The sequence below is a fragment of the Hippoglossus stenolepis genome, chromosome 15, assembly GCF_022539355.2.
Source record: "Hippoglossus stenolepis isolate QCI-W04-F060 chromosome 15, HSTE1.2, whole genome shotgun sequence".
In the NCBI taxonomy this organism is placed as follows: Eukaryota; Metazoa; Chordata; class Actinopteri; order Pleuronectiformes; family Pleuronectidae; genus Hippoglossus; species Hippoglossus stenolepis.
Window position 1 is genome coordinate 6,366,948 of NC_061497.1, and position 13,800 is coordinate 6,380,747.

The 13,800-nt window shown below is 38.8% G+C and overlaps 1 protein-coding gene across 3 annotated transcripts in view; it reads left to right on the plus strand.

The window, feature by feature from the left end:
* ncor1 (nuclear receptor corepressor 1) overlaps positions 1–13,800 on the plus strand; it is a 51,271-nt gene that overhangs the window by 7,970 nt on the left and 29,501 nt on the right. For all 3 annotated transcript variants that reach the window (XM_035178809.2, XM_035178810.2, XM_035178811.2), the window contains exons 6-14: positions 1,471–1,584; positions 3,848–3,904; positions 4,045–4,097; positions 4,685–4,751; positions 7,512–7,684; positions 8,512–8,602; positions 8,842–9,020; positions 9,178–9,232; positions 10,148–10,249. In XM_035178809.2, coding sequence (XP_035034700.1) covers positions 1,471–1,584; positions 3,848–3,904; positions 4,045–4,097; positions 4,685–4,751; positions 7,512–7,684; positions 8,512–8,602; positions 8,842–9,020; positions 9,178–9,232; positions 10,148–10,249 — 891 coding nt within the window. The remainder of the gene's footprint in view (positions 1–1,470; positions 1,585–3,847; positions 3,905–4,044; positions 4,098–4,684; positions 4,752–7,511; positions 7,685–8,511; positions 8,603–8,841; positions 9,021–9,177; positions 9,233–10,147; positions 10,250–13,800) is intronic.

The window sequence follows — 13,800 nt, forward strand, 5'->3', positions numbered from 1 at the left end:
AAATTGTGTGTAATTATAAACCACAATGATGGAAGCTGTAAAGGTCTTTTAATTTATTTTTGTTCAGTGTTGATAAAATAGAATCAGAAAAAGCTAGTTTGACGATGCCTTGAAAGGTGAGATACCTTTCTAACTTTTGATCTTCATAACAAGATGAATGTTGTCAGGTAACTGTTTACATGTCAGTTCAATCCAGCCACGATTTTGATAGAAATCTATGACACTGGCCTAAATCAATCTGCAGAAGAGTCACAACAGACAGAGCTTGTTTTTACAGTGATGTATCAGAAGAGAAACATCAGGTTGATGTGAAGCATTTAGTGTAGTTTAACATTAACTCACAATTGGAATAATACATTTGTCCCTCCTTGAGAAACCTGGTGTTGATAGTCCTTTCTATACAGAGATCTCACTATATTGCCATGAAGTAGACTCCTTGTTATGTTTCCTTTACACAGAACCATACAAGCCAGCATATTGCTGCCCCCATGTGTGATTTTTAGATAGCGTGCTAGCGTTCCAGAGTCAGAGGTGTGACGTGTAAAATAACAGCGTCTGCACCCTGCTCCGTCATGCTGGCTCCCTTTTACACAGACGATCTGGCTCTGTGAGAACCAAATAAAAGTGGAACAACAATGACCTCTCAATCTGTCGAGCTGTTTTATACAGTATGGAGAGATGGAATAAAGGCGCAAATTGGATGCCTTGAACTGGCTGTTTAAGATGGGGCTAAGGTAACAAGCTCCATCCAATATTTATGAGGAAGTTGCTGCTAATCCAGAGGCTAGCTTGTATTCTCAGTGAGGTGTTAAATCACCACACAGAGATCTAAGTTGCTTTTGTCAGTCTGTATATTTGTCTGCTTGTTCCCACCATAGACTGTATATTTCTGCCAATAAGGTGCTCTCAGTTTAGTTTTAAACTTGTTATTTCAGCCAATCTTCCTGTCTGCATTAGATTGCTTTTAATCTTGTTTGTGGCCATTTTTCTTCTGCTTTTTAAAATGTTTTTTATTGTGTCTCATTAGATAGGAAAGTAAGGAGAGGATACCTCTCAGTTTTTTCTCTCTCTCAGGGATTTATTTGTTTATTTGAGGTATTTCAGGAACTCTTAATCTTGTCCCTGTAACCTGGTAGTTTACATAACCTTTAACGTTAAACATTGATTTACCAGACACTTAAGCTAAGCTTGTCTGTCAGTATCAGCAGGGCCTCAATGGCAGAAAACAGTTGGGTTAAAAAAAGACAAGAAAAATTAGAATCATCTGATAACACCAGAAGCTAAAATCAGGTCAACACTGTGTAGATGTATCTTTGTTTTCCACCATTTCCTGTGTATGAAAATCAATACAGACAAAAACATACAAAGTGTTAAGAAGAAAAAGAGGGTTTTTGTATTGATGTGTGTATTTTGTGCATCTTTTATTGTGTTCTATTGATCACATTTTTGTGTATTGGTGTTGTCTCTTAGCAACAACTGGAGGAGGAAGCAGCAAAGCCAATGGAGCCTGAAAAACCAGTGACCCCTCCCCCAGTGGAGCACAAGCACCGCAGCATAGTCCAAATCATCTACGATGAGAACAGGGTTAGTCGTCTGCTGCAAACACCAACACACAACAACAACAACCAGTATCAGTTCTCATCAGTATCTCCTTTCATGTTGTTTAAGCTCTGGAGAACTTCAGCTATTTTGTTAGCTATTATCTCTCTGTCTGCAGCCTTTTGTTTTTCCATTGGCCTGATTAATCCCCCTCAAATTGTGCCGTGAAGCGAGAACATGTGTTTCTGCTGTGTTCTCATAGCATGGAATAGCCATGGTGACCTTGGCAAACCAGAGACAGTCTCCTCCCTCAAAACAAGTAATCTTACAAAAGTGATGACTGAACATGTGTCTTTAAGCCTGTTTGTCTTCAGCTCTCATTACGTTTGTAGCTTCCAAATTAATCTTTGTGGTTCGGAGTATAGTTTCACTCCAACATGCATGTGTGTAACATCACTGTTTTCAGATTGCTTTTAGCTATACCCGAGCTGTATCAAATAACTGCTGATGCAAACTGAACAATTCACTGGCATACCAGTAAGAGCTGTTGAGCAGTTTAGTGGAAATGCCATGTTTTTGTCACAGAGTTAGTGGAATGGCTGGAGCCAGTAAAAAGTATGTACATGACATGAAAATTGTTTGAATGGTCATTGTAGCTCATGACTCAGCTCTTTGTGTGTGTTTGTCCCCACCCCTGTCAAAAACAGCATTTAGCATAACTATTTTAATTTTCAGAAATAATATTGTGAGCCTGCTGTTGGAATGTGATGGACTGTTTGTTTTTTAATTCTTTAAGATTTATGTCAGGTTCTTAAATGGGATTATTCAGTACTTTTTTATTGTCTTATATTATATAAAATTAACTGCTATGGGGTTTTAGGTATTTTTTTAACCGAGGATTAATTGATTAGTCAAGTAAAAAATTAAAGGTCAGATAAGTTGCTTGTGAAAATAATTTTTAGTTGCAGCCCTGCGAATACATTCTATAAAATGTCAAGTCATCATCTGTGTTACACAAGAACAATAAGGGAGTGAGTTTGTGTTTTATAGAGGTCACTGTAGTTCATGTATATCAGACAGTGTTGGGGTTAGTGAGTGCAGAGAAGCACCTTCCTTCTCAGTTAGCCATTAACCCTTCAGACTCTGAAGCTGCTCCAGCTCAGTGCACTCAGAGCATTTAGTCTGGCAGCCAGGGTTGTGTGTCTCTGTCTGTAGATTACATTATAAATTATGAAAATAAAGAGATATTCAGTTTTGTTATGGTGGTCTTGAATAAGCTGACAGTCTGCTCTGATTGTGGAAAAACTGTCTTTTAATTAATGAGAATCTGAAACATTATTTCTTCTTTATTTATCTGTTTTTTCTCAATCATAGACTGCTCCCAGAAAGGAGCAGTATATTCAGTGCACTTTTCAAATTTACAAATTGCCAAAGACCATACTTCAAGAGCAAATTAAATGTATTTACAAATGATCCAGCAAACATAATTTCCAAGGTCCATGGCTCTTATCTAAGTTTTAGTTTTTCAGAATCTTTCAATTGTATGTAACAGCTCACATGATTAATCAGTAACTTAATTGCATAATTAAGTCATTGTAAAAGTTTAATAGATCTATAAAATATATGAAATGATGCGTAAAGTAGGTGTTTTAACCAATCCATAGCCACAAGGGGTGGGTACCAAACCTTTTACTTTTAATGGTACTGACCGAATTACGTCGGTGCTACCCGGGACCAATTCATGTTAAATCAATCGGTGGCAAATTCTGGTACCTGGGCGCATCTGGGTGAGAGAGTATGTGTACATGGGTGAGAGTGAAAGAGAGTATACGTTAAATATAGAAAGAGAGAGCAAAACCATGTGACTCACCCCTGGAACGTGATCAAGCCATGCTCATTTCTGATCAGTGCACACAGTCACTACAAAGGCGAGTCAATGGTGCAGACACCCAGGGAGCCATGCAGAGCTCTACAACTCCCTTTCCCTCAAGTTCCGCTGCTATCATACAGAAGCTACACAATTCTTTTATAGTAAGAAATCACTTATAGTGATGAATTTGGCCCTGGACAAACGTGATTCCTATAAGTGGTTTCCATTGTACTGTAATTTTGTCGCAAGGCTGAGGCAAATTCCAGGTACCGGGGCCGATACAAATGTGCTATCGATCAATAGTAACACAGATAATACTGAACTTCAGATATGACTTTATGTGACAATGTTTTGTTCTCTGAAGTGCTCATATTTCAGTTTCACTTTGCTTTTGGTAAGGCTTGTAAATAAATGTTCAACTTTTGTCCATTTTCCTAGAAAAAAGCTGAGGAAGCCCATAAAGTTCTGGAAGGTTATGGTCCCAAAGTTGAGCTGGTATGTGATTCTTCTGATAATTGTTTTACTTTTTTCTTTCCGTAGCTTCTTGGTTCAGTATCATTTTAGATCATATTAGTGCTTATTCTAATAACTAAGGATTAATCCACTACCCTTTCCTGGTCTGCTTCTTCTTTTAGCCCCTGTACAATCAGCCATCAGACACAAAGGTGTACCATGACAACATCAAGACGTAAGTATCTGCATTTGTTTTACAGATTAATCTATAGGAGCATCTGTCGGCTTTGTAACGTGCAAGAATGTTACAGCACACTTGATGCACACCACACACCTATAGTTTAGAAACCTTCTCGTGTGAGCAAAGTGTTGGAGGTAACGCTGACCTCAACAAAATAAACCAAGCTGATAATTCTGTCTAATCTGATTGCTGAGTCACCTGATTGTGTTGCCCTACTGACACCAGGGAGAGTGATCTGAAAAAGTATCTAAATAATGTACAAGCATCTGCATTAGGTACGTTTAAGGAAGGGTTGTGTTGGGGGCTGAAGGTCATGTCTTTTAGGATAAGACCCTTATCAGTGTGTGCTATGGGAGCGACCCATCTGGCTCCGCATTTTATCAAGACAGACAGCACCTCTGTTTGAATCCGCAATATTGGCCACGCTCTCAGGGTTAGCTCTCCCACTGTTTTCTCCCCACAGTCCCCATCGTGAGTAAACATGTGTATAACAGTCCTTCCCTTCCCCTACATTATTTTTGTATGTCTCATTTAGGTTTATATGATTTATAATTGCTACTTTTGTTTTTGTTGTATTACAGCAACCAAGTCATGAGGAAGAAGCTGATTTTGTTTTTTAAGCGGAGAAATCATGCTCGTAAACAAAGGGTAAGTGTCCCCATTAATACTTTGCACTCTTCTTTGATTGTCCATAGTGTTAGGCAGAATGTTAAATACTAGAGTTCAGTGAATATTAGCTTTTTGCCCTGCAGATTTTTTAGAGTTCTTACAAAATCTAATAATGAGGTTTTTTTTTTGCACGTAATGTGAAATTTGGAATACTGGGCTGCAGTGAAACAGATGAATTTACCAGACCAAGGACCCGTAGGCATTTCAGGCTCTGTGGTTCTATTCATGTTAACATCAGCATGCTAACACAATCATAGTGACATTACTAACGTGCTGATGCTTCGCAGCTATAATGCTCTTTGTCATAGTTCGCTTTAAACATGAACATTAGCTAATTGCACCAAAAACCAAAGTGCAGCTGAGGCCCATGGGAATGCCATTTCATCCATCCAATAAAAGTTTGGGGGATAGTAAGTTGTTTTCACTTAAAACCTCAAAAATCAACCTCATGGTGGTGCTACAGGAAAAGTTAGGAAAATAATACAAGTCAAAGGCCTCAATGTCTTCAAAAGTTCATGAAAATCCATCCAATAGTTGAGTTATTTTAGCAACTAGACTAATGGACCGATTGACCAACATTGCAATGCACTAGTTATAGTGAGTCATGGGGAACTCATAGGTTTCCCCTGTTAGAATCAGTATTCTGTGAGCTAGAAACTGCTTTTATATGCAGTAGAATAACAAATATTGTCACATCAAAGAACAGATTTGACCATTACATTGTCCAAACGATTGTCTCTCTGTCCTTCTTATCTGTAACCGGTAAATATTTCTGAATTAGCCATGTTGAAACACTTGGCCCTTTTTTGTATTGCATTGGCTCAGTGGGTCCCACCTTTGTCTGGCTGTTCGCTGTCAGGGACAGAAAGACCTTTTTGGACTCTGAACAATGGCAAAGTGCATATGGCCTCGTGCCAAGAGGAAGGTGAATTGTTTTTCCGTTGCTGCAGAGAGTGGAAACGAGGGTGTATTGTCCTCCCAGTACAGACGTCTCTCCAAAATTTCTCTGAACATTTTAACTCTTACACCTCTGGAAATGAGTTTGACTTTTAGTTTTTTTTTATACAGTAACAGTGTTTTACGTGTACAGCTCAGAAAGTAATTAAAATTCTTTTTTTTTCCTATACCAGCATCTCTATATGTATGGCAGTCCTTCCTTTTTAGTCTGTTGAACTTCAACATACTACTGCTCGGGGTTCGAGACCTGAGATGCCTTCAGACATGCGCATAAGGGCTGTATGTGAGAAAGCAAATGTCAGATTCGGAGGCTCCAGACTTTCTCCAGAATTTCATGTTAGCCCCCTAGTAAAAACTTGCAGATTATCCGGTAACTGAAAAAAAAAAAAGGAAAACGAATATCTCAGAATGAAAAAGAGGTGTCATACATGTAGAAGACACCGACAATGATGTCAACTTGGCAAGACAAAGAGATTTGAGAGGTTTTGGTCATAAGGGCTGACAGCAGGGTTGATTTGGTGTAAACAAAAAAACATGATCTCTGCAGCAGAATTGATCTGTCATGTTCTGTCTCCTGCAAGCTGTGCCACCCCTTGCTTGCATCGAAGATTTCTGTGTTGTTGTGAATGCATCTGACCGAAAAATCTTGTGCTGCGTTCTTCATATGTGAGCCGCAGTGCCTCGGACCCACTAGTTGATTTGTTGTAGGATCATTACTTCAACAAGGCTGAAGCCAGGCAGTATTTTCTTTGTGAAGATCGCATGAATCAAGACACAAACAAGATTAACATGGAAGAAAACTGGCTTCCATCCTTCCTGTTCTGACAATGTTCCTCAACTTTAAGGACTGGCCACTTGTCATGTTCTGCAAAAATATCCTCAAAGTGACAGTATTTTTATCTTGAATTGTTGGAGAAATGTTGTCAGTAGTTTGACAGACTAAAACAAAAACAGTTTTCTTTGCGGTGTCCTTATAATATTTTCCAGAGCTGTATGATGCCAAAAAGTAAGCATCTTTAACAAATTGACAATGAGCTTTTGTAAACTATTTGTAAACAGAGTAGTTGCATCAGAACAAACTGTGCTGGTGTTAGGCCACTGAATTAGGGCGTTTTTGAAGACAGATACAAACCCACAAACAACACAGCCAGTCCCGGAGCAGCATGTACACTCTCGACTCTTCTGCACACACCCCAAGTTTCTGCAGCCTGTCTGTAGTTGTTTACTTATGTTTTCACATCCACTTTCTAAGATAAACCGTGACGCTGATTTCTCTGACAGGTGTATTTAAGAGTTAAAAAACACTGATAAATGCATGTTCATGTCACGGACATTGTTGATAATTAACCTGATGGTTTGGTTTTATTACTCTTTTGGATTCTATTATTTGCATCCATGCTGCTTCTTCTTTTAAGTAACATGGGATGACCAAGCAACAAACATTCAGCAAACTGAACAATGTTCTCAGTTGTACTTTTTTAGGACACTATAAAAATGTGTTATTTAGTTTTATAATTAATTTTAATTGTAGTGCCAGATTTTATTTAGGGATTTGAGAATATCAGTACCCTCGTCACATTTTATTATTAATCCCTTGTGAGTCTTCTTACTCTGCCTTTAAAACTGAGCCGAAGACTCAAATATTCTACTTTTATGATGTTATTTTACTCATGTGAAGCACTTTTGCTTTTACCTGTGAAAGGTGCGATAGTAAATAAAAGTTACTTAATCACTGCATTGGAAATAACGTTAGTCCTATGTTGTTGTGATTGGTGCACACAGGAACAGAATATCTGCCAGCGGTATGACCAGCTGATGGAGGCTTGGGAGAAGAAGGTGGACCGAATGGAAAACAACCCCAGACGCAAAGCCAAGGACGGCAGAACACGGGAGTACTATGAAAGACAATTCCCTGAGATCCGTAAGCAGAGAGAGCAGCAGGAGCGCTTCCAGAGGTAACACCATTAACCAGTCAGCACAGTGACATACTTAATTTGCAGCACAATATACAGATTGGCCATGATTGGATCTTATTCAGAATCACACTGATGCAATTCTTCTGTAGGATCTTCCTTGTCAACTTATTAGTGTGTGATGGTTTTCGCTTGAGAGGGGCAGTTTTTGTTGTATAGAGCAGCTCTGCAACCCTGCACTTTTCTAGACATTGCCCAACTGTTGTGTACTGCATTTGTAAAAGGGCAACTCCAGACAGTGTCTGAAAATCGGCATTGGCTGCAACTAACTACTATTTTTATCAATTTATTTTTATTCAGTGCTTATTTTTCACACTCATTGATCTATAAAATGTCATGAAATTTAAATTTGAAAGAAAGTGCCAAGGTTCACATCGATATGCCCACCACTCTAAATATCCGCAGAAATTCAGTATATCATGGATAACTAACAAAGTTCTTGCAGGAGCTGATGCTTTGTACTTACATTGATATCTCCAAGTTAAGAGTTTATATGCCAGCGCTGTTTATGCAGACTCCTAGACCATGAAGGAGGAAGCAAGAAATAACTAGTCAGAGATAGTTATTTCATTATTAACAGGAACCGTGATTCTGTTTGTTTTTGAGTTCCACAACTTCTCCAGTTGCTCATGTTAAATAATTCACTTGGTATCGATCGCGAAGGAAACAACTGTGAAAGAGTCATGCAAGCTTGTAAATTGTATTTTCTTTGAAAAGGATGGAACACAGCTGATATTTACTTTGCACAGCATAGACAGTTAATGTAACAGTTTAACATTTATAATGCAATATGTTCCTTTTTTCTACAGGGTTGGACAAAGAGGAACAGGCCTTTCTGCAACAATTGCGAGGAGCGAGCATGAAATTTCTGAAATCATAGATGGCCTGTCTGAACAGGAGGTGGGTACAAACTGTAGCTGAACCAACATATGAGCGTTGCTATGAACAGCTACCGGATTCAAAACTTAGAATCTCCTTTAGACCTTTTTGTCTGTTGAATTTATCATGAACAAACAAGTTTAATGATCCCAACTGTCTCTTTTTCAATCTGCCACAAAGTCTGGGAGCAGATTTTCAAGTAGAAAAATGGGCGACTGCTCTGGAGTTACTCAGTTAACTTTTCTGTTCATGTTCCACAGAACAATGAGAAACAGATGAGACAGCTGTCAGTCATCCCTCCCATGATGTACGACTCCGAGCAGAGGCGGGTCAAGTTCATCAACATGAATGGCCTGACGGATGACCCAATGAAGGTGTACAAAGCCCGGCAGTTCATGAATGTTTGGACAGAACATGAAAAGGAGATATTTAAGGAGAAGTAAGTTGTTTTTGCTTTGTGGGTGACACAACGTGGCCAGGTCACAGTTTGACCATGTGAATATGTTGTGCAGAAATGATTTATGAACCTTAATGTCACATTCCACCAATTTATATTTGGCTTTGGCACATGAGTAACAGCTGTCATCTCTTTGTAGGTTTGTCCAACACCCCAAGAACTTTGGCCTGATTGCCTCATATCTAGAGAGAAAGGTAAAGTCCTGCTTGTGTTTTTGTATGAAAACATAACACAGGTTGCTGCTTTCCACAATACACAGATATTAGCTAGAAGAAAAGGAAACAAACTATTAAAAGTAATCTTCCATTTTTGTGATTCATCACACTGAGTGATATACAATACACAATAACTATATGGGTCAAGCAAGGCTTACATTTACTAGACATTTGCCAGTGTTAGTGTTTGGCTGCTTTATGTTCAGTAAGACTTCCATAGTTAACCTACTAGTTAATCTACGTAGTTATTGTAGTGAGTTAATTCCTCGCATAGTTATTTTCTTTTGCATTTAACACCTTTCATGTTCTTTTTTAACACACCATCTATTCCAGCAGAACATGTTACACTTTCCTCTGGAGACTTCTGCAGGTTAAACTGGGCTAACTAAACAATGATTAACACAGATTAACTCTGAAAGACTCACTTTAGACTGCTAGCCTAGCAACATTATTAACAACCCTGAATGCACCATGAAGACTATCTGAAGGACTGTAGTAACATAGGTGAATAGACATGTAATTGTTTAGTCCTGAAATATATGGCAACTTCATTTCATTAACCCATGTTTCAGAAAAAATGTATTGTCAGCAGTGGAGAACTCAGCATAGTTGAGTATAGTATATTGTGTTCATTCTGCTTGGTGCTGCTTGTAATGATAGGGAAAACCCTGCAATGTATTTATATATAATGATCACGTGTATTCAAATCTGCTCCAGTATGTATAAATGTTCCATCTTGATTCATAATAAACTGTGTGAGCGGTTTCTGCCTCGGGAAGACACATGGTTGTGATGTTATACTGCACAGCAGTAATACATATAACATGTTTTCTTATAAAGACTTGTAAAAAGAAACAAGCAAATGGCTGAATATGTTGCGATTTCTTGTTTCAGTGTGTTGCCGACTGTGTCCTATATTACTACTTAACCAAGAAGAACCACAACTACAAGACGCTGGTGAGGCGAAATTATGGAAGACGGAGAGGAAGGAACCAGGTAAGCCCGAGTTGTTTTGTCCTCAGCATATCTCTCAAATGCTCCTTCTGGTGAATATAACAGCAATAAAATATTAAAGATAACAAAGTAGTTAGTTAAATTTGGGTTTACATAAAGATGCAACTGTGTGTACCATTTAAGATCTGAACAAGCTTACAATAACACAATTAACAGAGTTAGAAACAACTTAATATTAGGTTAGTGGAACAGGAAACAGAATGCACACTCTGGGGTTTAGATTGACAAAAATATGACAATACAAATTTGAGGACACATCTAAGGCATAAGGCCATTTTAATGTTTTTTAAAAAACATTTTGGAGATAAAATCTAATGGAAGTATTAATTAGTTGCCACTCTTAGTCCAAACACACAGGGAGACAAATGGTTAGGCCAGAGCAAGGAGGACATTCAGAACATTGGGACACACTCAAATATATAAACAAAAAGAGAATAAATAAATGTAAATGAAATGACCAGTTTCACTAAATCAGTAACAGCAAATGCAAATATTTTTTGGATTGTTTTTAGAGTGTCTGCTTCATCCTGTTGCTGTGTCTGCTGCTGCTTTGTCACAAAATAATAATAGAATAGAGGTTAAGTGGAGATGCCTCTTCTTTTAATGTGTGGGCAAGTACGAAGTGACTACTACTACTATGAAGATATATTGTTGATCACCAGAGCGTTGTGTTATTTGTTGTCTTTGCATCAAAATCCAGTACGAATAGATGCACCATCTCCCAAGTCTGTTGGGTGACATTAAACATTGTTTTCACTCATTCTCGTCGATGACTTCTCGTTGCTTCACTGATGCCAAAGTCCCCGTACAGGACATTCTGTCCCTGCGTCAAGTACATTTACTGTGGAACACAATGGGTTTGTTGTTGATTGTTTCTTTACATAGGAGGAGTTGGAGAGCACAGAAATTTATGATTACATCGTCAAAACAAAGATGGTTCTTCAGATTCTTCCAAGTGACAGGCACAGTTTCTTCATGGATGACTTACCTCGGCTTAACCTTTTAATCTTTGTGCCATTCATGTGTGAACATGTCAGCAGTTGAGAGGTGACTTATTTTCTGTTAATAGCAGCTTCTTGAAGACTATGCCCATGTGAGTTCGTGGTTGTTTCAAGCAGTGGGTCAATTGCAGGTTACTTTTTCTAAATAAAGAGAAAGCATTGTCTATCGTGAGAAATAGGAGCAGCATAAATGTTCTTTCTCTGGTGTTGAACCATCATTAGATAGCAGTGAAATAACGTGAACGCTGATAAATACCAGGTTATCAGTGTCCATGTAAGATCCAGTTCAGCATCTGTTGTGCAGTTCTTAACATGTCATGTTTTGTAACATCTTAATTTGGCCCCAACAACATTTTTTTTCTACACTTGCACAAATTTTGTGTGATTATTCGACATAAAAACCCAGGTTTTCAATGGATAATCATTCTACGATTTAGTTCAGTTTCTTCGTCGTCTCCAAACCATCATGTGTTCGTTGAGAATATGATGAATGCTTTGTGATTTGAAACAGTTAAATTCAGGAGGTGGTGAGTTTCTAAGCTACTGGTGCGACTTCACAACTGCAGTTCAAGTGAGTAGAGCGAATCATTAGAGAGGGAAGGCAGAAGACGGAGTGAGCAAAAGCAAGAGCAAAGGAATGTAGGGTGAGCGAGTGAAACGAAAAAACCCTCAGCTAGACAGAGTCAGCGCTGGCAGCTTATCTGGTGGAGTATGTGCTGTTGTTTTTTTTTCTTTTCCATTTCCTCTTTCTTCTGTTCCTTTTGAGAGAGAGAGAGAGAGAGAAAGAGAGAGCAAAAGAGAGAGCGAAAGAGAGAGAAAGTCACCCCTCTCTGAAACGGTGAGTTTGGTACAGCCCAGCCATCTGACAGGTCCAAAAAACTCACTGTGCTGCTGTGAGTGCCAATCAAAGAGGAGTGCACGGCAGGGATTACCTTGAGTGACCCTGCATAGATTAGTGTGTGCATGTGAGATGGACAATTCTTTGGGCGGCTTAAGCGGCCTGATGACACGCTTTCCTGGAATATGTGCGGCGGTGCCGTGGCCCGGCAGCCCTTCTAAGGAGCTCTGCTATGGTGCTGTCCTGCCCCTCTACTGCTATCGTTACCAGCGCTATGGAACTACTGGAGGGTAAACTCACTTTTGCAACACCAGTAAGCTGTGGCTCACAGCAGAGCAAGGGGGGTTTATGAGCAGCAAATGAGCTTACAGGTATGTGACTAGATACGAAACCAAATTTTTTTGCTTGATGCAACACTTTTGTTGTCTTGTCATTTTTGGGTTTGTCGTCATATTTTCTGCTGCTCTACTGCATGTGCAGGTTGTTTCTTAGGCCGCATGTTTACTTCAGGCTTGCAGGCAGTCACCCTCGGCTATTTTAAGGTAGTTTTTTTTAAAGGCCATGTGCAGACACGGCCTGTAATTTAACTGTCAAGCCATGGATGCGTGGTCATGCATGTGCATTTGTGTTTATGCTCTGGGGTATGATTTTTTTACATGAGCAAATCTTCATGTCAAATTCTACTTAACAGAGCTTATTTGACATTAGACACTTTGACATTATACTTTCTACATTTCTTGAGTAGATGTGCTTCAGGTGTATTTCCCACATGGCAGCTCAACTTAACTGACATGAAATTAAATTAATATTTAAAATAAAAGCAAACAAAAATCACTTCCACACCCAAAACAAACACTATTGTGGAAGCCAGCACAGGCTGCACCCCCCCACCATGCCTGCAACCATTTCACTGGTTAATGTTAAGTAGAAGTAGCTCCTTCTGTCTAAGGGTCATCTTGTTCATGCTGGTCTGGTCTGACAGAAACACAGCATCTCTTTATTTATGTTAGCTACTAGGTCCTCACTTTAAATGGAGTCAAGGACCATTTTTAACGTATTAGTATTTTTTATGCCGCTTTCGTGATGTTTGCCATTGACTGTTTTATATGGAAATTTAATTAGGACCAGTTATAATGAAGTGTGGCTTTATGATACTCTCTTTTATGGCATTGATAATGGTTTATCACTATGTAATATTTATCTACATTAAAGCCAAGGGAGGTGTGGTCCCTCAGTGATTATAACATGATGCTGTCACTTTCATAATTATTTTAGTGAACTTCCAGAGCTCCACTGTTGTGCACTTCCCACTGCATTATTTGGCAATGCTCTTAAATCACATTTTATTGATGAGGTTAGGTTCAGTTTTTAGAATATTTAATATATATATTCTTTCTTAAACAAATTAACTCAATAACAATCATTGCATATGTGCATATCACATATCTTCTCTGATGTATTTTAATGGGGCCAGTGTTGTCACTGGAAACATTTTTTATCATATGGGTTCATCAGCCATTGTCTTAAGAACCAAAGACTAATGTGAAACAAGGACTGCACACTGTGAGAGGAGGGTAGGGCAGAAATTACAGCTTCCATTATCCAATCCTGTGAAATCCAGTTTTACCACAACCATCCATTAAGTTTGATCTCATCTGATAAACGATACACCTACGCCTCAGGCCAGGCGCTGT